General features: G+C 68.3%; 2 protein-coding genes across 9 annotated transcripts in view; one reads left to right on the top strand and one right to left on the bottom strand.

Moving 5' to 3' along the window:
- TBX21 (T-box transcription factor 21) overlaps nucleotides 1-18,146 on the top strand; it is a 19,838-nt gene extending 1,692 nt beyond the window's left edge. The window contains exons 1-6 of one of the 2 annotated variants that reach the window (XM_032134224.1): nucleotides 8,767-9,524; nucleotides 16,052-16,206; nucleotides 16,293-16,414; nucleotides 16,508-16,666; nucleotides 17,237-17,298; nucleotides 17,409-18,146. In XM_032134224.1, coding sequence (XP_031990115.1) covers nucleotides 9,103-9,524; nucleotides 16,052-16,206; nucleotides 16,293-16,414; nucleotides 16,508-16,666; nucleotides 17,237-17,298; nucleotides 17,409-18,060 — 1,572 coding nt within the window. In that variant the 5' untranslated portion in view covers nucleotides 8,767-9,102 and the 3' untranslated portion in view covers nucleotides 18,061-18,146. Of the gene's footprint in view, nucleotides 1-8,766; nucleotides 9,525-16,051; nucleotides 16,207-16,292; nucleotides 16,415-16,507; nucleotides 16,667-17,236; nucleotides 17,299-17,408 lie in introns of those variants that run through there. The other variant, XM_032134225.1, reaches the window with a different exon arrangement.
- A 438-nt stretch (nucleotides 18,147-18,584) lies between these two features.
- On the bottom strand, nucleotides 18,585-26,611 carry OSBPL7 (oxysterol binding protein like 7). Of its 7 annotated transcripts, XM_032134192.1 has the most exons (23): nucleotides 26,376-26,611; nucleotides 25,276-25,468; nucleotides 24,999-25,130; nucleotides 24,810-24,863; nucleotides 24,573-24,686; nucleotides 24,378-24,488; nucleotides 24,174-24,294; nucleotides 23,984-24,087; nucleotides 23,801-23,899; nucleotides 23,586-23,715; nucleotides 23,366-23,490; nucleotides 23,146-23,226; nucleotides 22,933-23,064; nucleotides 22,360-22,450; nucleotides 21,841-22,130; nucleotides 21,124-21,261; nucleotides 20,984-21,047; nucleotides 20,807-20,885; nucleotides 20,568-20,712; nucleotides 19,774-19,915; nucleotides 19,562-19,688; nucleotides 19,360-19,482; nucleotides 18,585-19,061 (listed from the first exon to the last, which is right to left on the bottom strand). In XM_032134192.1, the coding sequence occupies exons 2-23, from the start codon at nucleotides 25,366-25,368 to the stop codon at nucleotides 18,953-18,955; spliced, it is 2,604 nt and encodes an 867-aa protein (XP_031990083.1). In that variant the 5' UTR covers nucleotides 25,369-25,468; nucleotides 26,376-26,611; the 3' UTR covers nucleotides 18,585-18,952. The 7 variants fall into 7 exon arrangements, with proteins under 7 accessions (XP_031990083.1, XP_031990077.1, XP_031990078.1 ...); XM_032134186.1 differs by lacking the exon at nucleotides 26,376-26,611 and having other exon boundaries at nucleotides 25,276-25,616; XM_032134187.1 differs by lacking the exon at nucleotides 26,376-26,611 and having other exon boundaries at nucleotides 23,807-23,899; nucleotides 25,276-25,616.
- Nucleotides 26,612-26,752: the final 141 nt, after the last annotated feature.

Raw genomic sequence — 26,752 nt, 5'->3', positions numbered from 1 at the left:
CACAAATGGATCCCAACGAAGCAGGGAATCCTCACGGATCCAGGAATGCTCCAGGGCACCCCCAGCTCCGCTCAGGGGACACGGTGGCAGCCCGTGCCCGCGTCCCCTCCGTCGGGGTTTATAGGAAACGGCTCTGCGAGGAAGCGCCCGGCTCTCCTGCCCGAGTGAGCGTTTCTTTCCAGCCGTGGGCGCCCCGAAAGGCCCCTCCGTGCCCGGGATCCGGTGTGAGTCAAAGCCGGAGCCCTGGGGTTTAACCACAACCCCCAGAGCTGCCGTGTCACAGAGGAGCCGTACCAGAGGCGTTTATAAGAAATGGAGGGGCTGCCTTGAGGGGGGAGGGACCCCAGCTGGCACCGGAGCTGTGCCCACCCACCCCTTGGGGACAACTCCTTGGGCTCCATGGCTCGGATCTCAACCCGCGTTTTCTGCAAAGGGCCCGGCGCTGCTTCAGCCTCTCAGCTCAGCCCCTTCCAGGGGTGCCTGGATCACCCCAAAGTGCCCAAATCACCCAAGGGTGCCCATATCACACTGAGGCGACCCCAGGTACCTGCATTCATCCCCCCTGGGTGACTGTGTCCCAGCCGGGTGCCCGGTGCCACCATCACCCTGGTGCCTACATCACCCCAGGGTCCTCTCGTCACCCCTGGGCACCTGCATCCAGCAGGGTACCTGATCCCTGCGTCATCCCTGCATCCAGCCGGGTGCCCGGTCCCTGCATCATCCCTGCATCCCGCTGCGTTCCAGGTGCCGGCATCACCCCTGGGTACCTGCATCCAGCTGTGTTCCAGGTGCCAGCGTCCCTCCAGGGTGCCCACATGACTCTCAGGCGCCTGAATCCAGTCTCTGCCCCACCCTGGGGTACCCACACCCCGAGCGGGGCTGCTCCTTGCATCCCCCCAGTTCTCCTGCCCCGCCTGTATCTGCCCTGCCAGGCCTGTCCCCGCTGTCGCTGTCCCACACGTGTGCCAGCAGCTCCTGACCTCTCGCAGATGCTCTTCCTGGACAGACACAAGGTTTCCCCACAGCCTGGGGAGGGAGGACCGCGCTGGTGGCACCCGCAGTGCCCGGTGACCTCCTGCCCTCCACACTCAGGACATCCCGGGGTGGCCGAGGATGCGCCGTGTCCCCTGCCGGCCACGCCACCCCAGCGTCCCTCATTCCTGTGATGGCATCAGCTCTTTGCATCCTTCTGCCGTCACCCCCTCCCCGTCCCCAGCCATGGGGTGGGGGGGGGGGGCCGCGGCCTCAAATGACAGCGGCGGGGGGGGACACACAAACCCAGCCCCGGCTGCCATGTGCCCAGCGCCATCACGGCTGCTGCGGAGAGACAAGTGCCACCGGGCCCCTCGGGGAGCCGCGGGCCGCCCCGGACCCGCCGCCTCGCTGCGGGGAGGTGACGGAGCCAACGCGCCGTGACACGGGGCTCGCGGACCCCCCCCCGCCACGGCCAGCGCCTCGCCAGAGCCCGCCGGGGGGGACTTCTCGGCTGTCACAACCCATCTGCGTCCGGGGCAGCGTCAGCCGGAGCCGTAAGTGGGGTTAAACTCGGGGTCACCCGGATCGAGCATCCAAAGGGGGGGGCTGGTGGAAAGGAACAGCCCCCTCCCCAAATCCCTCAGCGTCCTGGCACCCCCTGCCCCCGGTTGTCACCAGGGTGAGACGCAAGGGGTGACGCTCTGGGCAGGCGGCGGAGGGAGGGACAGAAAATGTGTCCCCGGGTCTCTGAGTGGCTCTCGGGGACAGCAGCGGTGGTGGCCAGGCACGGCGGTGGCCCCGTGGCTGACGTGTCCCCCCAGGGAGCTGCTCCTCGGCTCTTGCTGCGGGTCACCGCGGCCATGGGGACACGTGGGGCCGCCACGGACACGACCCGCGGCTGCTGGCCCCGCTCTGGCCGCCGGCCCAAAATCCAGCACCCGCCGGGCGCCCGGGGGCCACGGACAGCGGCAGCCTGAACTCCCGGTGACCCGCCGGGACCGTGGCTGCGGCCACCGCGGGGCCACCCCGGCACCGGGCCACCCTCACGGGAAAACTGGGGGTGTCCTAAAGCGCTGCAGGGCTGCTGCAGCGGCGTTTTGGGGACCATCTGGCCCCGCCTGGCCGCAGGAGCCGGGTGCCGGGCAGGTGGGATTTGGGGCTGGGGTCCCACGGCCCTGGCACAGGCTCATGGTGTGGGTGGCGTATCCCATTCCCATCACCTCCATCGCCCCCCTCCCTCCTTTTCGTCCCCCCCCCGTCATCTCTCGGACTCTCGCGGTGCCTCCGGACCCACGGGCGGCTCCTTTTAGCCCGCGGCTGAAATGAAACCGGCTCCGGCTCCTTCCCCGTGACCTATTTTTAACATTTGATTGGGATTTGGTTGGTTTGGGTTTTTGTTTTTCTTTTCTCTCCTCCTTTCCTCCCTCTTCCCGAGCTCCGGCCCCGGGTGCGACCGCGGTGTCAGCCCCGCGTCACATCAATTAACGCGCGCGGGGCGTCATTTGTCACTTTGCATTTCCCCACGGCCCCCTCCTCGTCGCCGCGGCGGTGGCGGGGGGCTCGCGCCGGGCTGGGGGTGACCCCCTCCCTCATTCCCTCCCTCTTCCCCCCCTCCGGTGTGGCGGGGACGAGGATGCTCCTCCTGCCCCGCGGTTTTTGGGGGGCCGGGACCCGGCAGCCTCTGCTGCTGCCGCCCACCTGGGTGGGGTCCCGGTGCTGGGTACGGGGGTCGCCGGCGGGGGCCAGGACACCCGAGTCCGGCCCCCCCCGGCCCCGAGCAGCCGGTGCCGACACCTCCACTTCCGTCGGCAGGGCCCCCACGGGTATTTTTAACTCCCGGCTCTGCCGCTTGGCACGCGCTGAGTGTCCGTGCCCGCCGCTGTCCGGCCTCCAGCTGCCTCCCCCGGCCCTCGCCGCCCCCCGGGGCAGGACCGGACCCTCCTGAGCCGCATCGGATGCTCCGGGAGTGCATGGGACAGGATTGGGGCTGATGGGGCAGGGTTAGACCCTATTGGGGATGATCAGCGCCCACAGAGCAGGGTGGGACCCCGCAGAGCGGGATGGGGCCGTGCACGACAGGATGGGATCCCTTGGGGCAGGATGGGATCCTGTGGGGGATATCAGCCCCCAAAGAAGGGGGTGGGACCCTTCAGAGTGAGATGGGATCCCACTCCCCAAGGAGTCAGGGTGAGACTCGTCCTGGCAGGACAGGACCCTGCAGCACAGGAGGGGAACCTATGGAGCAGGACTGGACCCTATAGGGCAGGATTGTTTCAAACAGGGCAGGATGGGGAGCTGGAAAGCAGGAATAGGCTCCATGGGGCAGGATCAGACTCTGTGTGGGGGAAGATGGAACCCTGCAGGGTTGGCCCCTATGGATCCTGCAGGATCTGGATGGGAGGCCGTGGGACAGGACGGGATCTGACAGGCAGGACCGTCCCCTGTGGGGCAGGATTGATCCCAGTGGGGCAGGACCGGTACCTGTGGGGCAGCATCCACATCTCCATCCCTTCCGCCGGGCAGGACCATCCTCATCCCCATCCCACAGGGGTCCAACCCCTCCATGTCCGCACGTCACCCGTGTCTCCGAGCCCGCGGGACCCCTCCCCTGCCCTGATCCCCGACCGGGGGGAGACTTTGGGGAGGGCGCTGGCAGCGGGGCGGGTGATCCCGCACACGCGCGTGCCCGCGGGGGCCGCGTGTTGTCAGAAGCTGTAGCCCGTGTCTCGCCCGCCGTCCCCCCGCCCGGGCAGCGCACATCACTCCCCGGCCTTCGCCTCCCGCTGACGAAGAGGAAGGGCCGGGGGCGCCAGCCCGGAGCCCCCCGCGCCTCCGTCACGCTAAGCCGGCCGGACAGGGGCTGCAGCCCCCCCCGGCGCTCCCCAGGGAGCCGCGGCTCTTCGCCGAGGATCCGGCTGCGGCTGAAGCAAATCGCCTCGTACAGGAGCGGGGCGAGGGGCCGGGGATGGCGGCGGGGGGTGAAACGGACTCCCCCCGGCCCGGCGGGTGCGTGCGGGGGGGGGGCCCATGCGCGCACACGGGCACGGGCACAGCTGCGTCCTTGCACACGCACGACGGTCCCTGGCACACCCGCACACCCACCCGGCCCCCTCGCACACCTCTGCACACCCACGGACACCCCCCAGCACACTCACGCACCCCCCCGCAGCCATTGATCCCCCACGCGCGGGGGGCACCCCGGGCAGGGTGACACCTGAGCGCGGTGTCACCGAGCCAGGGACACACGGTGGGAAGCTGCCCGCGCACGCTGCCACCTCCCACGCAGGCTGCCACGGCCAGGGTGAGGAAGAGGAGGAGGGACCGGAGCCGAACCGCGGATCAGTCTCCGGGGGAGAGGGGACAGGATCGTTGCTGCAGCAGGGACCAGTGACCCGCCACCGCCGAGTCCCGGCAGCGGGACTACCCCGGGGAGGGGTTTTTGGGGGGATCTCCTGGCAGGACCCCCCGGTGCCACCCAACGCCAGCGCTCCCCGGGGGCGCGGTGACAGCGGCGTTGGTGAAGGGGGACAGGGGGCACGGGGGGCACGGGGGGCACGGGGGACAGCGGTGCTGGCGGCGCGGGGCTCAGCACCAGGAGGGTTTTGGATGGCAGCGGCTGGAACGATGTTAATGACTTTTCTTCCTGTCGCTCTCCTTTTACACCGAGGGCAGCTCCGTAACCAGAGCCGCTTCCTTCCCCGAGATTAAGGAGCCGTCTGCTCGCCCTCCCCGGGCCGCTGACACCCCCCCCCGCACCCCCCCGCGGAGCTGCCACCGAATTGTCACCCCCGGCTGGCCCAGGCCTGGCCCTGGTAGCGCTGGGGAAGGGACGCCCACCCCTGTCACCCTTGGGTGCCCCCTTTCCCGCGGGTGCTGAGCATCCTCCCAGCGCTGCTCAGGAGCTGGGCAGGGGGTTCGAGGGTCCCCAACGGGAAACGGGCTCGCCACGACCCCCCCCCGCTCCCCTCCTTCTCCCCGGCCCCCCGTGGGGCTCCGCCAAAGCGGGGCTGCCCGGGGTGGAGCGCGGCGCCCGCCCGCCAGCGCGGGGTGGTTTGGGGCAGGAAGGAGGAGGGTGACAACGCCGGGGTGCAGGGTGAGGAGCCGCGGCGTGGGGGGACCCTCCACGGGGGGAGCTGAGCCCCCCCAAACCCACCGCTGGCGCTGCCTGTTGCCCACTCGTCGCCCGTGACTCGATTTCCCCTGCCCGCTGTGACTCAGAGGACGCTGTTGGTGGCGGGGGACCTGGCCGGGTTTTGCGGGGGGGGACACAAAGTGCTCGGAGTGGCCTGACTGTGGGACAGGAGGGGGCTTTGCAAGGTGGGAGCCCGGGGGGGCTCTGGGAGGGCTCCCAGCATCGCTCTGCTCCGGGGTGAGGCGCGGGGGGAACCGAGGATGTGGCTCCATCCCTCGCAGCCGGCGCTGGCTGCAGGTGGGCGGCGGATGCGGCCCCGGGCCGGGGGTCCCCCGGGTGGGTGGCAGGTGGCCGGGCCGGCCCGGGAGCCCTGCGGTTTGCAATTCATGCCTCCATGAACCGCTCGTCACCGCGCTGCCTTCGAGCAGCAGCGAGATGCAAATTCCTCTGGGGTGGGGGCAGTATTTTTGGTTTTCCCTGAGACCAAATTTAGCCCCCGCGGGTGCCCGGTGCCCTCGTGCTCATTTTAATAATGAAAACAGGAACAATGCCATTGACTAAGAAAATTACCCCCAAGTTTCCCCTCGCTGCCCAGAAGCCAAATTCCTGCCGCGTCCTTCCACGGAAGCCGCGGAACCTGCCTGGGGGCTGGGCTGGGGCGAGGTGTGGGGACAGCGGGGTTTGGGGACACTTTGGGGACTTCAGAATTGCACCGCCGGCTGGTTGCAACCCCCCGCCCAGTCCCTCTGCGGGGTTTTGGCTCTGGGATCAGAGGGATGATGCCCACGCGCGGGGAGATGCAGGATGGTGACATTTCCCGGAGGTGACAGGGGACAAAGGATGTCCGGGATAATCCCTCCACCAAGGGTCCAGCCCCCATCCCGTGCCGGCGCTGGAGACGCCAGGGATGAGGGGGAGAAACTGAGGAACGGGGCGATGTCAGGGCTGGCTCAAGGATGTTTGGGATCCCGGGAATCCTGCCGGGCAGGGACGCGGGCTTGGCGCGGGATGCGGCCCGTGGTGACAAGTGTGTCCCCAGCCGCGGGGCGTATCCTGCAGCGGAGCCGCTTCCTCCTGGCCCCTCTGTGCGGGCGTTGGGCGAGTGCCGGAAGCCACACGGGTGGCCAGGAGGGACCGGGCAGGGTGGCCACACAGTGCTGCACTCGACCACCACCGTCCCCTCCCCCCCGGGGACGCTCGGGTGTGCGACGTGCGCGTTGCATCAGCCACCCGCGGAGGGGAAACTGAGGCACGGGGCTGGGAAAGGAGGGGATTTAACCCCGAGGAGGTCCCGGCGCTGCTGCCCTCCAGGAAGGGCCCTGCGGGTGAGGATGCCGGGCTGTGGGAAGGGTTGGACCCCAAATCCTGGTGGCCCCTCGTCGTGGAGGGCCGAGCTCAGGCAGCTTGGACCGTCCCATCCCAAGGGACGCTGTGTCCCAGAGGTGACCGGGGTGTCCCAGAGGTGACCGGGGTGTCCCAGAGCATCCCTGTCACCGGCCAATGGGACAGTCGGAGGCTGTTCGAGGTGACGGTCAGGACACGGCTCCTGTCCCTCCTGTCCCTCCTGGCCCTGCGCGAGTCCTCCCTGCACGGGGACACTTGTGACAACCATCTCCCCAGGAGTCCTGCCGCGTCTTGCAGTGTCCCTGGTGTCACTTTACCGTGACAGGGGGAGACTCAAGGGCGTGACATCCTGAGGACGGGGCCGCACTCCTCGTCCCGCCCCTCCGGACCCCGCTGTCGGCACCATCCAGCACCCCCAGGATCGGGGGGATGCGGGATGGCGGTGGCAGGTCCCCAGCTGTGGGCACGGTGGGGACACTGGCGAGCCCGACACCCTCTGGGTGGCCACGCCGGCTGATCCCGCAGCGGGGGGGGTGTCCCTGTGAATTTATCCTCGGCGGCGATGGTAAAACGGGAATGAATTAGCACGCGGTGACGTCAGGAGCACTTGTGCCGCAGCGCTCGCTCTCCCCCCCCCGTTAATGAGTCGCTCCCCCCCATCCTTAACCCCCCTCAGGCCTTTCTTTTCCCTCCTAGGAAAAACAAAATTCTGGAAATTTCCTTGTTTTCCTTCTTTTTCTCACTTGGCAACTCGGCGGGGGGGTCCCCGCTCGGTGGGTTGGGAGGGGGTGGCAACTCCCTGGCAGTCTGGGGGTGTCCCCTGAGGGCGGGCACAGCTGCGCGGGGGGGTGCTGTCCCCACTGCGAACCTCAGGGAGCCGGAAAAGTGTGGGGAGGAGGGTGGTGGGGATCAGCAGGGAGGGATTTGTACAGAGATGGAGGGCCGGGACCCCTCTGAGCGACGGCACCGGTGAAAAGCCGGCCCGAATGGCCGCTAAGCTGTGTCTGCTGGGCCAATACACAACCCCCGGGAGACCCCCGAGGCCCCGCGCCTGCCCTGGCCCGACTCCCCGTGGGGACCGGGGGAGTCCCGTCCTCCCGTCCATCCACCCCCTACGGCCGCCCTGCGCATCCTTAACTCCCCATTTCCTCCTGGCCCACAGCTGGGCCGCTCCGTGGGGGAAGCAGGGCTGTCCCCATTCCTCATCCTCATCCCTGTCCCTATCACTGACCCATCTCCATCCCAGGCCACATCCTCATCCCTGTCCCCATCTGCAATCCTGTCCCCATTCCCGTTCCTGTCACCATCTCCATTCCTATCCCTATCCCCGTCCCAATCCCCATCCCTGTCCCCATTCCTGTCCCCTGTCCCCATCCCCACCCCATCCCCATTCCTGTCCCCAGACGCTCCCACTGACCCCTGAGGATCCCCACCCGTGACCCCGGATCCCAGGGGACTCAGGTGTGGGTTTGGTACAGACCCACCCGTCCCCCCTTCCCTCCTGCCCCTCCCCACTCCAGAGGGGTCCCACGGGAAGCAGCCCAGCTGCCAGGAGGGGGGACAGTGGCGGTGCCACTCGTGCTTCCGTGCGGTGTGGGAGCGGTGGGAGCGGGATGCCACCGAGCCACCCCCACCCTCCCGCGGCGCTGCCCCACTGGGAATGGAAAGTATTGACGAGAGCCGAGCTGGGCATCTGCCAAGGGAAGCGGCCACTCCGGAGCCAAATGCCTCGGTGGTGGCTCCAGGGGACACCGGGACTTCCCCAGGCGCAGCGGGGTCAAGGACAGGTGCCGGGAAGGCCTGGCCTCGGGGTGGGCACGGGAATGGGCACGGGGGGTTGGCACGGCTTGGCTGAGCTTCCCGGGGGTCTCACACCACCCCAAAACCAGCAGAAAGGGAGGGGGGACCAGAAGGGGCCGAGCCCTCAGTGCCGGTCCCCAGGCGTGTCACCCCTCCGGTGACTGCAGTGACACCAGAGTAGGGGAGGCCCCGAATTACCCCATCCCTGTGTCCCCCTAGAACCCCAAAACACGGGCAGGACCGTGCCCCCCCCCCCCCCTTATCACTCCATCCTCTCTCCCCACAGCGTCCTTGTCCCCTCCCGTGTCCCCACCCCTGTCCCACAGTCCCGCGGCTCCTCCCATGTCCCCCATGCCCTCCCCACGTGTCCCCGTCCCGTCCCGCTCTCCCCGCGCGTTGCGGTCCCTGCGTGGCCCCCTCCCCGCCCCCGGCCCGCCCCGGTTGGTGGCCGCCCCCGCGGGGGTGGGGAGGGGGGCGGAGGGCGGAGCTCCCGGTGCGGAGCCGCTTCTTTGGATAAGAGGCGCGGGGCCACGGGGATGGGCAGGTGGAGCGTGTGAGGGCACCGGCGGCAGCGGGGCAGGGCACCTCCCCCCCCACCCCCCCCGGCAATTTTTTGGGGTTTTCCGGGTGTTTTAGGGTATTTTTTGCGGCGTTCGTTGTTTCGCCCCCTTCCCTCTTGGCTGTCCTCGGGGCCGCCGCCGCCGCTCGGGGCCCCCCCGGCACTACCGGGCATGGAGGGGGCGGCGGGAGCCCGGCCAGGCGGGCAGCGCTGACCGGTGCCGCTTCCCGGGGCCGCCGCCGGCGGGGACCCCCATGAGCGGCTGAGCGGGGCCGGTGCCCCCCGCCCGTCCATGGGCGCGCTGGAGCCGGGCACCGGAGCCCCCCGGCCCGCCGCCCCCATGCTCAGCGCCGCCGCCAGCTTCGCCAAGGAGCCGCCGGGCCCCCGGGACATCTCCGCCGCTTTCTTCGCTGATGGAGGGGGACCGGAACCGGGAGCTCCCCCGCTCCCTTACGGCGCTCCCGGCGGCTTCAGCGGCCGGTTCCTGGGGCCCTGCCCGCCGTACCGGGCGCCGCCGCCTCCCGCCCCGCCGGTGGAAGGTTACGGGGGTGCCGAGGGTGGTTTTGGCGGCGGGGGGGGCCCGCTGTGCCCCCCGCTCTGTGCCCTGCCCGGGTACCGGGCGGCCGGGAAGGTGCAGGTGATGCTCAACAATTACCCGCTCTGGGCCAAGTTCCACAAGCACCAGACCGAGATGATCATCACCAAGCAGGGCAGGTGAGCCGGGAGGACCGGGGGGGGGCTCTGGGGGAGGACCGGAGAGCCGGGGAGCACCGGGCGAAACCGGGGCTGGGAGGCGGAGGGGCTCTGGGAGGGATTGGAGGGGGTTGGGGTGGACCGGAGCGCACCGGGACGGAGCGGCACGGGGGAGCAGCGGGGCGCCGGCGGGGACCGGGGTGTGCCGGGACGGGGGAATGTCGGAGGGCTCGTGAGGCACCGGAGAGGACCAGCTGGGGGCACCGAGGGGAACCTGAGAGCACCGGGGGAACGAGACCCGGGGCACCGCGACAGAGTCCGGCAGTGACACCCGGACCCGCACAGGCACCGGGGGTGGCAGGAGGGGGGGGGTGCGGGGGTGGGGACACCGGCAGTGAGAGGGGTGGGACAGGCCGGGGACCCTGGCCCGGTGAGGGGCTGAGGGGTCCTGCCTCGTCTCCCCAAAGGACTGGAAGTGTGGGAGGTGTTTGTGGGGCTGGGGGTGCGAGAGGGGACGCCCATCCCTGTGGGTTCGGAGAAAAGCCTGTGAGGGGGAGGCAAAGCATCGCAGATACCCCCTGGTGTTGTTTCCTGGGGGAGTTGAGGCTTGTGGGAAGGAGAAAAGGCTCTGGGGGTTGTCCCCACCTGTGTCAGGGAGGGACAGGGGGGTCAGGAAGGTGGCAGAGGTGGTGTCGCTGCCAGGGGCCCGCAGGCAGCTTTGATCCAGCCCCAACCCACGGGCCGGATCCGGAGCTCGGCCCTGCAACAAGTGGCGAGGACCTGCTGCTACCCCGCAGCGCCGTGGGAGGGTGGGTGACACCCACTCCGCTCACTCCTCTGGGGTGGAAACCCCCTCTGCTCCACGGGGCAGGCAGAGCCCGGCTGCCCCACGTGTGACCAGGGAAGGGGGAGCATTTTGGCCACCTCCCAGCTGCCAAAAACGCCCTTGGTAACGCCACAGCCGGGCACTCGCTGTCCTCTCCGTGCTGCCTCCGGCCTGGGGTGTGCACCCGCTGCAGGTTCCCGGGGCTGGGAGAGGACTGGGGAGTTTTTGGGGGGCTGGAATTCTCCCTGCCTCTGCTAACACCCCGATTTGGGGAGTCTGGGTGCCATACAGGCCCTGTGGGGCCGTGGAGTCACCACGACTTGGAACGAGGGGAGCCCAAAACGCTGAGCCCATCCTTGGGCTGCACACTGGTGTGATGAGGGTGAGGGGAACCAGACTTTGGGGGTCTCAGTGGGATCGCGCTGGGAATGGGATCACGGCAGGGCCACCACCAGATCATCCCGAGGGGTTCCCAAAAACCCCGTGCCAAGGGGAAACAGGGCAGCACCCCCCATTCTGCGCGCCCAGCAGCTGGCACAGACCCCCCCCCCAGCCCCTCCTGCCGCGCAGCCCCCCCTGCCCAGCCCCATCCCTGCGCCCAGGGGGTCCCTTTCTGCCCAGCGCCGGGGCTGCCTCGCTCGGCCGAGAGACAGATGGTGTCACTTCGATGCTGAGCCCAACCTGCTTAATGTGTTGGAAGTCTAAACACGTTAGGGCCGCTTGGTTTGCCACGGCCGTGCCCGGCCCCGCTCCCCCCGCTGCGCTCGGGGATGCTCCGAGCGAACCAGGGCCGGCACGGATGGGGTGGTACATCCCCAGTGCCAGCCGTGAGGGTGGCGGGGGTGGCGGGCACCCCAAATGGTTGTTGTTGCCCGCCACGCTTCAGGCCTTGCCGGGAATGTGTTGAAATTCAGCTTTTTTTCTCCTTTTCTCCTCTCTTTCCCAGCTGGGTGCTGGGGCAGTGCCCTCGCTGCTGTGTCGGGAGCTGCTGCTGAGGGGCTGGAAATCGGGGTGGCCCCACAGATCCCGTCCCCTCTGCCCCGCTGCACCTCTGCCTTCGGCTGCCAGCCTGAAACCAGGCGATTTTGGGATATTTTTCTCCCAGCTCCATCCCCCAGGATGGCTCTGCAGAGGGGCTGGGGGGCTGAGAGTGGGGTTTGCTCTGTGCAGGGGGGGCTCACGGCAAGCCCAGCCTGTGGAGAACGTCAAACCCAGAGCCACAGAACATCCGTTTCCCCCGACCCTGAGCTGCTTTTGCAGCGCTCGGTGTGCAGGGCCGGGCTGCAGCGCGCCTGACACACAGGAAAAACCCCAGCGCGGGGCTCGAGGGGGGACGTGAGCCCCAAACGGGGACCCGAGGGGGACCTGAGCCCCAAAGCAGGGACCTGCCAGGCTGGGGGGCTGCGGGGCAGGGCAGGGGACGCGTTCCCATCCCGCTGTTGGCTCAGCAGCCCCATCCCGCTGGTCCCTCAGCACTGATGGGGCTCAGCCCCCCGTGGACCCCTGGGGAGGAGTTGAGGCTGGTGGGGAGGGGGACATGGTGGCACTGGGATGAACCTGGCCAGGCACGGGGATTTACCCTGCTGGCACCTTTCCTGCTGTCCTGTGCCACCCCGTCCTGTCCTGAGCCACCCCACACCATCCCACCCCAACCACTCCGGTGCAGATAATTTCCTGCTGGTTCCCCACACCGGTCCCCGTCCCCGCTCCGTCCCCCGCGGCTCTTGGGGTTCGGCAGGGCAGGATTTCTGCGGAAACCCCCAAGGACTCGCCGGCACCCCGACAGCGACGGGCCCGGGGAATTCCTGCCGTTGGGTTCTGCAGTGGAGTCGGGGCTGGCTCTGCGTTTTGGGGGTGACACAGGGGCTGGCCCTGCCTTTTGGGGTGACACAGGAGCTGGCCCTGCCTTTTGGGGTGACACAGGGGCTGGCCCTGCCTTTTGGGGTCACACAGGAGCTGTCTTTGCGTTTTGAGGGGACGCAGGGGCTGGCGTTGCCTTTTGGGGTCACACAGGGGGCTGGGCCTGTGTTTTGGGGTCACACAAGGGGCTGGCTTTGTGTTTCGAGGGGACGCAAGGGGCTGTCCCCGTCATTTGGGGACACATAAGGGCTGTCCTTGCACTCGGGGTGACTCAGCACTGCTTTTGCGGGGTGCAGGGACTCTCTTTGCATTTGGGGACGCAAGGGATGGCTTTGCCTTCGGAGAGGACGCTGGGGGTGGCTTTGGGGACACAAAAGCTGCATTTTCACCTGGCAAACGCGACGGTGGCTTTGATTTGAGGGGTGGCCGTGCAGGAGGGGGAACACCAGAGCTGGCAGCGCCTTTTGGGGGGACTCGGGAGTGGCTCTCGGGGCTGACAGTGGCTGTCCCCCGCAGGCTGGGCTGGGGACACGCAGTGCCCGGCTGGCAGCTCGGCGGGGTTGGTGCAGCCGTGTTGTGACTTGTCACCGCATCCTGCTGCGCTGCGACATTTAGCTGTGCCCTGTCCCCCACGCCGGGCAGCGCAGCTGTGCCGTGCAGATGTGCCGTGTCACCGTGCCGTGCGTTGCCATGCCACCGTGCCATGTCACCGTGCCATGTCCAGCAGCCGTGCCATGTCACCGTGCCGTGCACTGCCGTGCCACTGTGCCATGTCACCGTGCCATGTCCAGCAGCCGTGCCATGTCACCGTGCCATGCACTGCCGTGCCACCGTGCCATGCACTGCCGTGCCACTGTGCCATGTCACCGTGCCATGTCCAGCAGCCATGCCATGTCACTGTGCCACGCACTGGTATGTCACCATGCCATGTCACCGTGCCACTATGCCATGTCACCGTGCCATGTCCAGCAGCCATGCCGTGTCACCGTGCCATGCACTGCCGTGCCACCGTGCCATGTCACCGTGCCATGTCCAGCAGCCGTGCCATGTCACCGTGCCATGCACTGCCGTGCCACCGTGCCATGTCACCGTGCCATGTCCAGCAGCCATGCCGTGTCACCGTGCCATGCACTGGTGTGTCACCATGCCATGTCACCGTGCCATGTCCAGCAGCCATGCCGTGTCACCGTGCCATGCACTGGTGTGTCACCATGCCATGTCACCGTGCCATGTCCAGCAGCCATGCCGTGTCACCGTGCCATGCACTGCCGTGCCACCGTGCCATGTCACCGTGCCATGTCCAGCGGCCGTGCCGTGTCACTGTGCCACGCACTGCCGTGCCACCACGCCATGTCCCCCTGCCCCACACCTGTGCCACGCCGCCGTGCAGCGGGGGCTGGGGCACGTCCCACGCGGCCGTGGTGGCTCCTGCGGTCCCTGCGCTGCCATCGGGGGAGGAGGAGGCTCAGGAAGCCGCAGCCCCCCCCGTGCTCTGCCGGAGCCGGGGGGCTGGGGAGGCTCCACTGCCTGGGAGGGTTTGATCTCCTGGATCTCCTTTCCTTCCACCTGGGCCCATCTTGGACACCGTCCCTGTTCCCTGTGTCCCCATAATGTCCCCTGTGTCACCAGGTGTTTTCTCTCGGTGTCTCCATCTCTCCGTGGCCCTCGCGACGCCCCGAACCGAGGGGTTCACGCAGGGACAAACCCCGAGAGCCCCGAAACAAAACCCTCCGAGGGTGAAACCAGCGGTGCCCACCCGACTTGGTGGGGGGAGCCCTCCGGGGGCACCTCCCAAACCGCAGTGACCAAACCCCGAGTCCTGCCCGAGCCGGAGCTCGAGCGCCTGGGGATTTAAAAATAAAGGCGAGGCGAGCGCGGTTTCGGGTCTTGCCCCCACCCTGCCGTGCCCGGCCGGCCCCGTGCGGTTTCTCCGCGGCAGCAGCAGCAGCGTGTGAGCGCCGAGCCGCGCCGGCTGCTCCGCTGGCAGCGCCGGAGAACGCGCTGTGGGAGCAAAGGGCAAAAAAAAAAAAAAAAAAAACCACCCAAAAAAAGCTGTTTTCTTCCTCTCTGCTCCTTGCAGCAGCTCGGGCTGGTGCAGCAGCCGCGCTGAGACCTCGCCCCGGGGGCAGCCGGCACCCCGGCTCAGGGCTCCGGCGGCACCGAGGTGGTTTTTAATGCGGTTGCAATTTTTATCAGCGGCTGGAACCCCCTTTTTCCTCGGAGCAGCCGCGTCGAGCTCGCTCCGGAGGAGATGCGAGCCCGCTGGGACGGCTCCTTTGGGGACACAAAGGGGAAAACGGGGGTCTGCGAGGGCTCGGGGGGACCCCTGGGGGAGCCGGGATGCTCAGGGCCAGCGTCCGTCCTGGACACGGGGAGCACGTGCGGCTCCTCGCCACGGCTGCTGCTCTCTCTGCTTCTTTCTCTTTTTAGTTCTCTTTTTATCTTTATCTCTTTCTTTATCTTTTATCTTTATCTTCTTTTTATTCTTCTTTTTACTGGTTTTACCTTCTTATTCTTGTTTTTAGTCTTCTTCCTCTTCTCCTTCTTCCTCTTCTCCTCCTGATTCTTCTTCATTTTTTCCTCTTCTTTTTTCCTTCTTCTTTTTCTTTTTTCTCTCCTTTTTGCTTCCTCGTTCTCTTTTTTATCTTCTTTTTTCCTCTTTTTTTTCACTTTTCTTCTTCGTTCTCTTTTTTATCTTCTTTTTATCTTCTTTTTTCTTATTTTTTCCTATTTTCTCTTCTTTTTTTCCTTCTTCTTTTTTCCACTTCTTTTTTCTTAACCTTCCTAATCTTTTTCTCTATTTTTTCCTTTTCTTCTCCTTTTTCTTCTTTCTCTTTCTGTTTTTCCTTTTTTTTTTCTTTTCTTTTCTTCTCTTTCTTTTTCTATTCCCCACTCTCTCGCAAGGGCAATTTTGAGTCAGCCGGCACCCGCTGACTTTTCTTTCCACTGCTCTTTGCACACCGCTCCCCCTGCGCTGCCCGAGCTCCGCTTCCTGCGGGGGCCACGGCCGATCCCCCGCCCGCTCCCGCCCGGCTCCCGGGGCTCCGTGAGCTCCCGGACCTTCCCTTTTCTCCTCGCACCCCTCCCAGCCCCTCTCCCCTCAGGAATTCGGGATTAATCCCCCTTCATTCCCTGCCTATGGGAGATCTCGCGTGTGGGTTCGAGGGGGTGGCTCCCTGGTGGGGGTGACATTAACGGCGTGCCCGGGCAGCGGGGGGGACGCTGGTGTCCAGCTCCGGCCATCAGAGCTCCAGAAGCCGCCAAAATCCCACGGCTGGAGAGCCGAGTCCGGCCGGAGGGGGCTGAACCGGTGCCCGAGGCCACGGCTGGAGGCCGCGCCGCGAACCTGAGCTGGCCACTGGGGCCACTGGGGCTACTGGGGCCACTGGGGCGAGTGGTCAGTGATGGACACGAGGGACAGAGCAGGCAGCAGAGATCTCCCAGCCTCGCACGGCGATTTGAGGGGACACCCGGGGGGACGCGGGGTGCAGCCCCGGGGGGGGGTGGCAGCTGCAGCCCTGTGGTGCCCCCCGGCCGTGCCATCGTGTCCCCTTCCTGCCCTTGGCGCAGGCTGGCGCCCAGCCCGAAATAGCAGCGGTGTTGGTTTCCGATCCGGAAGGTGCTTGGGGAGGGGGAGGAAGATACCGGGAGGGGGGGGATCGGCCCCGAGAGCATCCCCCAGCTGCTGGGGTCACTCAGCTCCTCACGGGCACCCAGCCGGCCGTGGGGGAGGGGGGGGTTGGGGAGGGGGGTGGGCACCGCGCTGCCTCAGTTTCCCCATCACCGCCCCTTCAAGTTGCCCTGTGTGCCAAGGGCCGAGCGGGGAGGGCTGACGGTGCCTGTGCCTCTGTTCCCTCCCCAGGCGCATGTTCCCCTTCCTCAGCTTCAACCTGTCGGGGCTCAACCCCGTGGCCCACTACAACGTCTGCGTGGACGTGGTGCTGGTGGACCAACACCACTGGCGCTACCAGGGCGGAAAATGGGTGCAGTGCGGGAAAGCCGAGGGCAACATGCCAGGTACGGGCTCTCCATCCCCTTCCTCATCCTCCTGGAGGTGCCGGGATGGGGGTGACGCTATTCCCGCTGTCCCCGCTGTCCCCCAGGGAACCGCCTCTACCTGCACCCCGACTCGCCCAACACGGGCGCGCACTGGATGCGGCAGGAGGTTTCCTTCGGGAAGCTGAAGCTCACCAACAACAAGGGCGCCTCCAACAACGTCGGGCAGGTGAGGGGAGGGTCCCGCCGCCGTGCCAGGTTGGGCCGGCTCCTCTTGGGACCCTCCCTGACCGCCCGCTGTCCGCTTTTCCCCCTCCCCCAGATGATCGTGCTGCAGTCGCTGCACAAGTACCAGCCGCGGCTGCACGTCACGGAGGTGAAGGAGGGCGAGGGGGAGGACGGGTACCCCTCCCCGCACACCCACACCTTCGCCTTCCCCGAGACCCAGTTCATCGCCGTCACCGCCTACCAGAACGCCGACGTGAGTACGAGATCCCCCTCCCCGTCCCGAGCATGGGTGTAGGCCCCCCACAAAAAAATCCCCCAACAGCACAGAAACTCCAGGAACCAGTAATCATCCCAGTGTCATCACAGCAACCCAATAACCCCCGCAGAGCAGCCCCATTAACCCCCCCCAGCACCCTCTAAGGTGTCCTCAGCGTCAGGAAAACCCCAAAGGCCTCCCCCTGTCTGCAGCAACTCTGCGATCCCAGGTACATCCCCTGCATCCCCTCGGCATTCCAGGACCTCCCCCTGCGTCCCTTCAGCATCCCAGACGCCTCCCAATGCCGCCCGTATCCCCTCAGATTTCCAGAGCCTCCCCGCGAATCCCTTCAGCATCCCACTGTCCCCCCCAGGATTGTCCCACACATCCCAGTACCCCCTCCTGAATCCCTTCAGCACCCCCAGGAGCCCCCTCAGCACCCCCTGCACCGGCAAAGGATGGGATTCTGGTGGGTCGGGGGCTGCTCGGGGGGAAAAGGGACAGGGGGGGGACATCCCGGAGGAGGGACAAGCTGCCAGCAGCCCCCCCAATTCCCCGTGCCCCCAGATCACCCAGCTGAAGATCGACCACAACCCCTTCGCCAAAGGATTCCGGGACAACTTTGACTCGTGAGTGTCACCCCCACCCCCTCCTCCTCCCGCCTGCCCCTCCCCGGTTCTCCCCCGGCCTCACCTGGCGGGAGACCCCCCCCCCAAAACCCCACCCTGTGCCTCCCCAGGATGTACACGGCCTCGGAGAGCGACCGCTTCACCCCATCCCCGCCGGAGGGTCCCGGCTGCCAGCAGCTCCTGCCGGCCCCCCGCTTCCAGCCCTTCCTGCCCGAGCAGTACCCGCTGCCCCCGGGCCGCTTCTTCGGGGGCGAGCGAGGGGCTGCGCTGCCCCTGCCCCCCAAAGACCCCTCCCACTGGTACTTCCCCCCGCAGCAGCCCCCCGCCCCCGGCGCGCTGGAGTTCGGCGGCTACGACGGGGGCTACGGGGGGGGCAAAATGGTGCCCTATGGGGTGAAACCCTTCGCCCTGCCGCCCGCCCCGCACCCGCCCCTGCCCTACTACCCCGAGGGGCCGGGGGGCTTCGGGGTCCCGGGGGGCTGGAGCCCCGGGCAGTACGGCCCCAAGGGCGGCGCCGCGGCTCTGGGCTGGTACCGGGAGCCCCGCGAGGAGAAGGGCAAGGAGGTGGAGGGCTGGGCCCCCGAGCCCCCCGCCGCTGTCGCCTCGGGGGACTCGTCGGACTCGGGGTTGTACGAGTGCAAGCGGCGGCGGGTGTCCCCCTACCCCTCCAGCACCGAGAGCTCCCCCCCGCCCCGCAACGGGGACCTCTACGACAAGGACCCGGTCGCCGACGGGGGCTACTACGGCTTCTACGGCAACTGAGCCACACCGAGGGGAGCGAGGGAGGGGTCAGAGCCTCCCCGGGCGCCCCAAATCTGGGTGCAAAGGGGTTCTGTGTGCCCCCGCCCCCCCCCCCCCCACCCCCATATTTAACACCCATATCCTGGGACGACTTGAGCAGAGGGGGGGCTCAGCCAGACAATCAGCCCCCGGTGCCACCCCGGTGGGGCCGCGGGGGCGAGCGGGGAGGGGACGGGCTGGGGGGATGGTGGTGAGGGGTTTTTTTTTTGTTGTCGGTGGTTTTTAGGGGAGGGGAGTTAATGCTGAAGTATTTATTGAGGCCCCCCCCCCCCGCGCCCGGTGTGGGGCGGGGGGCAGCAGCATATCGCAATAAAGGGGACACTGTGGGACACGGCTCTGGTCAATTCTGTGCATGTGGGGAGGGAAACTGAGGCACGGGGAGGGGGTTAAGGGACTCGTGCTGATCGGGGAGGGGGGTCCTGAGCCCCTCGGGGACCGTGATGCGGGCGGGGGGGGGGGGGACAAGGAATCTCGGTGCACACCCCAACTCTTCACAGCCTTTATTAGAGCAGCCCCTGTGCACATTTTGGGGGGGGGGGGGGGGGCGTGGGGTTTTCCCGCCCGCGGGCACCCTGCGACCCCCTTAACCCCCCCCCCCTCATTCTCCTGTGCCCCCAGGGCAGGGGGGCACTGCCAGCCCCTGCCCCAAAGCGCCTCAGCTGTCCCCAAGGCTCTGCCCCGGGGCGGGGGGGAGGCATTGCCAGTGCGCCCCCCTCCCCCTTCCCATTTTTATATCACAGTTTTATTGAAACAGCGGCAAAATGGCTCAGAGGGGGCGGGGGGGACCAGCCCCGCTGCTGGGCACTGCTGTGAGGAGCTGGGGGGGCTCAGCACCCCCCGAGTTTGGGGGTCGCTACCAGAGCACCGCGCTGTCCAGGTGGGCGAAGCCGGGGTGCAGGCGCAGCTTCCAGTAGGTGTTGTTGGTGACCCACGACTCCTTGCCATTGGCATCCGTCAGACGCCTGGGGATGGGGTCAGGGGGGGAACGTTTGGGACTTCCAGGGGGGTTTTCCCATCCCCTGAGAGCCCCACGCATCTCTGAGCCATGAGGTCTCCAGAGGGCCTCCCCATTCCCTTAAAACCCCCACATCTCCCTCAACCATGGCGGGGACTCCCAGGGGGGGTTTCTTGATTCCTTAAGAGCCCCACACACCCCTGAGCCATGGGGTGCTCTCAGGACTCCCAGAGGGTCTCCCCATACCACAAGAGCCCCACATCCCCCTGATCCACGGCTCCCCCAGCCCCGGGAGCCCCCCAGACCTGAAGAACCGGGCCTGGTGGGTGATGTTGTTCTCCTCCATGACACGGCGCCGGTCCCTCTGGAGCTGCTCGATCTGGCGCTTCTGCGCCTCGGCCGCCGGCACGTTCCCTTCCTCCAGGTACCTGGGGGACACAGGACACGGCTGTGACGAGCTGGCCGGCCCCAGCCCGCCCCACCCCGCACCCCCGGCACGCTGCTGACCGCTGGTCCGGCCGCAGGCGCGTGTCCGTGGAGGGCAGGACCCTGCGGAGCTCCGGCGTGAGCTCGTTCAGCTCCAGCGCGAACTGGGTGAAGCCGTAATTCCTCTCGTGGTCGCGGGGCATGGGGTCTGTGTGGGGGTGGGGGTTGTGGGGACAGTGAGACACCCCCCAGGATGGGGTAACCCCCTCAGGGTGATCCCCCCAGGTCCTTACTGGCTTTCCAGACGCACTGGCCCGGGGCGGGCCCGCGGTGCAGCCCCTCGTGCCACTTGCCGGCCAGGCGCTCCACGGCCGTCCCGCTGCGGCTCAGCACGGCCCCCTGCACCTCGTTGGCCCCCGCGCCCCAGTACCGAGCCTGTGGCCACCGGGATGTGGGCGGGGTGGCCGGGGAGAAGGGCGGGGCCGGGAAGGTGGGGTGGGGTCAGCAGGAAAGGGTGGGGCCGCTGGGGAAAGGCGGGGCTATTGGGAGAGGGTGGGGCTACTGGGAAAAGGGTGGGGCCATGAGGAGGAATCTTCTGGAAAGGGCGGAGTAATGGGGAAAGGCCGTGGGCGCCGGGAAAGGGTGGGGCCATTGGGAGAGGGCAGGGCTACTGGAAAGGGAGGGGCCAGGAGTGATGGGTGGAGTCTTCTAGAAAGGGTGGAGTCACTGGGAAAGGGTGTGGCCGCTGGGAAAGGGCGGGGCTGTTATGGGTGGGGTCCGTGGGAAAGGGTGGGGCATGAAGAGGGGCGGGGCCACCAGGAAAGGGCGGGGCTATTGGGAAGGGGCGGGGGCGTAAGTGAGGGGTGGGGCCAGATAAGGGGTGGGGCAACAAGACAATGTTTAATTAACAAGTCGGTGATGGGGCAGGGCCGCACCACAGCTGAAGGGGCGGGGCCAGGCCGTGATAATGAAGAGGGGTGGGGTCAGGGACAGTGGGTGGGCGGAGCCTGGGCACTAAAGGGCGTGGCAGGGCGTGGCAGGGCGTGGCAGGGCGTGGCAGGGCGTGGCAGGGCGTGGCAGGGCACACCTTGCAGAAGGTGAGCTTGCAGTGGTAGGAGGCGTCGCGGGTGTTGCGGATCAGCACCTCCCCGTAGTGCTCGATCCAGCGGGGCCCGCTCAGCACGTTGTGGATGCACGTGGTCACCTTGTTCCACTCGTAGTGGTCCCCGGTCCTGCGGGCACCGCGCTCGTGGGTGGGCACACACAGCGCAGGCGGGCACGGGGGAGGCGATGGCGGGGAGCCCACCCGCGGGGCCGGGGTCTCACCTGGGCAACTGGACATTGACGGTGCCCACGGGGACGATCTCCAGGGACTTGCCCCAGAATTTGTTCTTCCACCTCATGTCTGGGGGTGCAGGAGGAGGAGCAGGAGGAGGAGGAGGTGAGAACCCTCGGTCCCCTGGGAGGAACCTCCCGCTGCCCAACGCCCTCCCAGGCGCTCACCTTGCCAGAAGACGAAGTTGTCGGACTCGGCGTGGCAGGCGGAGATGGGAGGGTGGTGGGATACCTGCAAGGCCAAGGAGGGACATGCCAGGGCCCCGTCCGGCTCCGGGGTGTCCCCGCAGGGTCCCCCCAGTGCGCACCTGCTCGCTGATGAAGCGGAAGCCACGGTCGGGCCGCACGCACTCGTAGGTCTCGCCCAGCACGGGGTTGAAGGGTTTGCTGCCCGCCCGGTAGTAGCTGGAGGCGTAGGCGGACACGGCAAAGGCGGCCACGTACACCTGTCACCGCAGCCGGCGCGCCGCTGTCACCACACCCGCGGCAGGCACACGCGTGTCCTCCCCCGTTCCCACAGGTCCCAGGAGACCCACGTGTCCTCAAGCGCCCCTGAGCCCACTAAACCCTCAAATTCTCCCCGTCCCCGCGTGTCCTCGGGCTCCCTCGGGTCCCCGAGATCCTCAAACTCCCTAAGTACCCCCATGTCCCCCAAACTTCCAGCGCCCCCCGAGCTCCCCCTACTCCCTTGTCCCCTGAGCTTCCTCGTGTCCCTCGAGGCCCCTCAAACCCCCCAAGTGCCCCCGTGTCCCCCTCCGTGTCTCCGAAGCCCTCCACAACCTCCCAATACCCACGCCAAGTCCTTCACGTCCCCAAGCCACGTCCCCTCGCTCCCGAGCCCCCTGTGGCCCCCTGAGCTCCTTCTTGACCCCTTGAGCCCCTCACATCCCCCCTGCCCTCGACCTCCCCTTGCCCCCCTGCCCCCGAGCTCCCCTAATCCCCCTTGTGCCCTCGATCCCCCTACACGGCCCCCAAGCCTCCCGTGCCCCCCGTGTCCCCGGTCCCCCCGGCTCTCCCCCCCTCACCAGGCGCTGCCGGGGGTCGCGGGCGCGGCTGGCTCTGTCGAGCAGCGCGCTGTACTCCAGCTCCTCGCAGAGCCGCTGCAGGGTGTTCAGCGGCTCGTTCAGCTGCACGGGCAGCGCCACGCGGGACAGATCCTTGCCCACGCTGCTCCGCAGGAGCCCCCACAGGCTCACGTCCCCCGAGGGCGCGGGGGGCGCGGGCAGGCGGCTCCTCCGCCGCGGGTCCGGCCCCGGCAGCTCCAGCGGCGGCTCCAGAGACGGCGGCTCTGCCGGTACTCCCGGGCGCTCCGCTCCTGCCGGGCAGCGGGGAGGTGGGATGGAGCCGTGCCCCTCCGCGGTGAAACCCTCCCCGTAGCTGCCCCTTCCCGCCGGGTTCCCCTCGTCCGGTGTTTTCCGTTCCCGTGTCGGGAGGCAGAGCTGCCCCCGCCTCGGTTCCCCCTTCCCGCACCTGCCGGGGGGCGAAGCCACCACCTCCACCGGTGCCCACTCCCTCCCCGGTGCCCTCCCCGGTGCTCCCCGTACCTGTCGGGGCACGGCCCGGCCCCCCCGGCTCGGTGGCCTCCTCGCAGACGCTGGTGGTGACCTCGCTGATGCACGACTCGTCCTCCGACGGCTGAGAAGGCGCAGGGACCGTCGGCGGCTTCGGGGGTCCCGGGGGGATGGGGGGGATATGGGGGGAACCCCACGGAGGGGGCGGGTGGGGCGCTAGCGGGAAGCGCCCCCCCAAAGGGGTGGGATGAGCCCCGGGATCCTGGGATGGGCTGGGGGTGTCGGGATGGGGAGGGGGGGTGGGTGCGGCGGGGGGGGGCCCAGCAGGACCCGGCCCCCGCCACCGGGCTCAGAGTCTGCGGAGACCCCGAGAGCGGGGAGGGAGGGGGCTGCGGGAGGCTGGGGGAGAAACCGGGGGGGATACAGGGTCTGGGGGGGACAGGGGAAGCGGCTGGCAGGCCGGCTAATGAGGTGGGACGGGGGAGAGAGAGGGGAGAGATGAACCCAGAGCAGCGAGGGGTGGTGGGGGTCGGCAGAGCCCCCTCACCAGCAGAGCCCCCTCACCAGCAGAGATCCCCACCAGCAGAGCTCCCCAAGCCCCCTCACCTCGTTCTCAGAGGAGCTGGCGGACAGGAAAACCTCGCAGGCATCGAAGAACTCGGTGTGGGAGTCGGCCAGCGAGACGATGCTGCGGTTGGAGAGCTGCTGCTCCCGGCCCTTGGCGGGCAGCGCGTCCGGCTGCGAGGACAGCCACCGCCTCAGCCCCCAGCCCAGGGGGGGCCACCGTACCCCCAGCTCACCCCAGCCCACCCCCCTGACCTCATCCGGATGCAGCGAGGCAAAGGAGTCCAGGGTGGTGTCGGAGGAGACGGAGAGGGAGTGGAAGCGGCGCAGGGCGGGCTGTGGAAAGGGGGACGCTGAGCCGAGCCCCTCCGGACAGTCCCCTCCAGCCAGGACAGGGCTGACAGGGACAGGGGGTCACCCAACACCCGGCTGAGACCCCAACAGCAGCACCCCGAGGTCCCCTGCGCTCCCTCACCACGGCGGTGCCGGCGCTGCCAGGACGAGGGGCCGGGCACTGCCGGTCCAGCGCCTGCCGCATCTCCTCCAGACGGGCCCTCTCGGCCACCAGCGCGGCCACCACGCTGCTGAGCGAGCCGTGCACTGCCGGGGACACGGGCGGGAGTCAGGCTGAGGGTCAGCACCCCAAAACCCACCCCGAGACCCCCATCAAGGCTCAGCCCCCCGCCCCATCCCACCTTTTTGGGCCAGGACCCAGAAGCTGCGCTGCAGCTGGCTGTACTCCGGGGGGAGGCTGAAGGGCAGCTGGCTCTGCGATGACTCCAGGTAGCGGGACAGGTTGGGGACAGAGCCGTGCAGGCGGCCCACCTGGGGGGACACGGGGGTCAGCGGGGTCACCCGGGGGGGCTCCGTGCCCAGGCACTGGCAGAGCTCAGGGTGGGTTCCAGCTCACCCTCACCCTGCCGATGGTGTCGTCCTTGGCAAAGCTCTGCGTGCACCAGATCTTGGTGGTCCTCCGGCCTTTCTTCGGCCTCTCCGTGGCGGCCGAGGGCTGTGAGGGAGAGGAGGGGGCTGCAGCCGGACCCTCCCCAGGAATGGGAGGCGTGGGACCCCCTCAGCCGGCTGTGCCTCTCACCTGGCTGCCGGAGATGAGCGGGGCCGAGGGGATGCGGTGCAGGGCCTCCAGGTGTTGGAGCATTCCCGTCAGCTCCTGCAGCTTGGCCTGGCACTCGGACAGCTCTGCCGGGGGCACAGAGCGAGCCCGATCAGGGAGGGGGCACAGGGCACCCGCCCGGCCCCACACACCCCCTCGGGCCCCCTCTCACCGGCCGAGCAGCGCTCCAGCCCCTCGCTGTCCTTCAGCCAGGCGTTCACCTTGTCCCGGGAGCTGGCCAGTGTGGACAGGGCTGGGGCACTGCCCGAAGGCAGGATCCGTGTCCACTGGCCCTGCAGCAGGGGACAGAGGGCATCGCTGTCAGGAGCCATGTCCCAGAGCCTGCCTGGCGCTGTGACCCCGAGCTGTCACCCACCTGCACGTTGGTCCCCGTGGGACCCCCTGGGGGACACGGCTCCGGCCGCTCGCCGTGGTGGTGGCTGCAGAGGCTGCTCACCCAGCTGGAGAACAGCTCCGGGGACTTGATCTGGGGGACAGCGGTGAGTTGGGGGGGACACGACCTGATGTCCCCAGCCCTGCCCCACCCCAGCTCCAGCCTCCCCAGTGGCACCTTGAGGTGATAAATGTTGTCCTCCGTGTCCAGGTCAACCCTCTGCGCCTTCTTGTTGACGGACATGACGGACTGCCGGACATCAATGGCACCGTGCAGTTTGCCCTTGAGGACCTGGGGGAGCCCAGGGACCCCTGTCAGGGGGAAGACCCCCCCTTTCTCAGGGGGGCCACGGGGGTGTCCCCAGCCCTGAGCCCCTGGGGAGGCTGCGTGGCCACAGCCTGGGCACACACTCACGTCCTGGCGCGTGGTGGCATATTTCAGGATCCCATTTTCCAGCACGAAGTACCGCTGGGGATGGAGGGGGAAGGGTTTTATTTGGGGGGGGGAGGAGCAGAGAGCAGCCCCTGCAGCCAGCCCCCCGCTTCCCAAATCGTGCCAGGACCAGCTGGGATCACGGCTCCTGGTGCCAGCTCTGCCTGTTACCTTGTGCCAGCCCTTCAGGGGCCATTTCCTCTTCTTGAGCAGGTACCCCTCGTGCCGCTGCGGCTCCTGCCCGGGGCTGCCCCTCGCCCGGGGCTCCTCCACCACCTCCCAGCTCTCCGAGCCCTGCAGAGACCGGGATCAGCGTGGGGGGTCCCTGAGCACCAGAGGCCACCTTGCCCCCAGGCAGGTACCCACATGGGGCGTCATCCTAAAGCAGGGGGAAGCCCCCAAAGCCTCCCTGCCATCCTAAGGTCCTTCTGAGCCCCCCAAATCCAACCTGCTGGACGCTGCTGTGCTTGGAGGACACGGTGCTGTTGGAGCGGGACAGGGCTCTTTTCGGAGAGGACGGGTCCTTCTCGTGGCTGCCCATGGCCGGCGAGCAGAGGGGGCCACGGGCACCGAGCCGAGCCCCTCCTCCCGTCCGGGCCGCGGGGCCGGGGGTCCGAGCTCGGCCGTCACGGCGGGAGCCGCTGCGGGGAGGGGACGGCAGGTCAGGGAGCTCGGGGACGGCATCTGCAGCCTCGCAGGGACCGGGGGCGGCAGGGATCCCGCTGTCCCCAGCTCCCGGGGGACCCTGCATGGCACCGCTGCCAGCACCCAGAAACTTCCGCGTGAGCCGGAGCCTTTGACCCTCCCAGCTTTATCTCGGCTGCACCGCCCGGTCCGGGTCCAGAGTCCGGCCCCGCCGCCCCACGGACCGGGTACCACGGCGCAACCGTGGCACAGGCAGCAGGGTGACACCGGTACAAAGACCGGGACCAACCCCTGGCCCATCTGGCACCCCCGAGCTGGGACATGACTCCTCCGAACCCCGGCGTGACCGCGCGCCCTCCCGGCAGGGCGTTTGCTCCCTTTGCCCTTCACGATTCCAGAGGGGGAAACTGAGGCACGGGGAAGCTTCTCCTGGCCTTGCCCTCCCCCCTGGAGCTGTCCCTGACGGGGCATCCATGTGTGCCGGCCGCTGCCGTAGGATGGATCCTGGGATAACCCCGAGACGGCGGCCAAGCCCCGGCACCCGTGATCACCGTCCCGGTAACGGCGGCACCGGTCACCGCCGTACCGACGGCCACGGCGCCGGTAAGCACGGCACCGGCAGATAACCACGCTGCCATAGATAACCCCGGCACCGGTACCGGCGGCTCCGCGCCCCCAGCACCGAGGGGAGGACACCGGGGATCTCCCGGCTCTCTCCCGCGGCTGCTGCCGGGGATCAGCACCGACCCCTCGCACCGGAACGGGGCTGCCCCGGTAACCCCGGGGGTCTCCATCCCCCGCGCGGGGCAAAGCCCATCGCCCCGGGGGTGTCACCTCCCGGAGCAGCGGGGGCCGGGGGTCGGGGGGCCGGACCCCCGTCCCGTGCCGGTCGCCGGTGCTCACCTGGGCTGGCGGCGGGAGGGCGGCGGGGGCCGGTCGCATCCTGCCCGGCGGCGGCGGCAGGAAGCGGAACACGGAGGGCGGTCCGGAGCCGCTCGGCTCTGCCCCCTGCTCCGTGGAGGACCGGAGCCAACAGCGCCGGGAGCCGCCGGGAGCCGCCGGGAGCCCGAGCGCCCGCACGGTACCGGGGCAGCTCCGGCCGCGCAGCCCCGGAGCCCACCCGAGAGGAGCCCCCGGGGAAAGGGGTGCGGGGAACCCCCGGGAGGGGCAGCACCGCACGGGGGTCCCGGGGTTGGTCATCCCACGGGGGTTTTGGAGAGCACCACCCCACGGGGGTCTCTGGATCACCATCACCATGGGGGTCTCGGGGACCACCGACC

The sequence above is a fragment of the Corvus moneduloides genome, chromosome 26, assembly GCF_009650955.1.
Source record: "Corvus moneduloides isolate bCorMon1 chromosome 26, bCorMon1.pri, whole genome shotgun sequence".
NCBI classification, from domain to species: Eukaryota; Metazoa; Chordata; class Aves; order Passeriformes; family Corvidae; genus Corvus; species Corvus moneduloides.
Note: the sequence above shows the minus strand (reverse complement) of the source record. Positions and strands in the feature narration are given on the sequence as shown.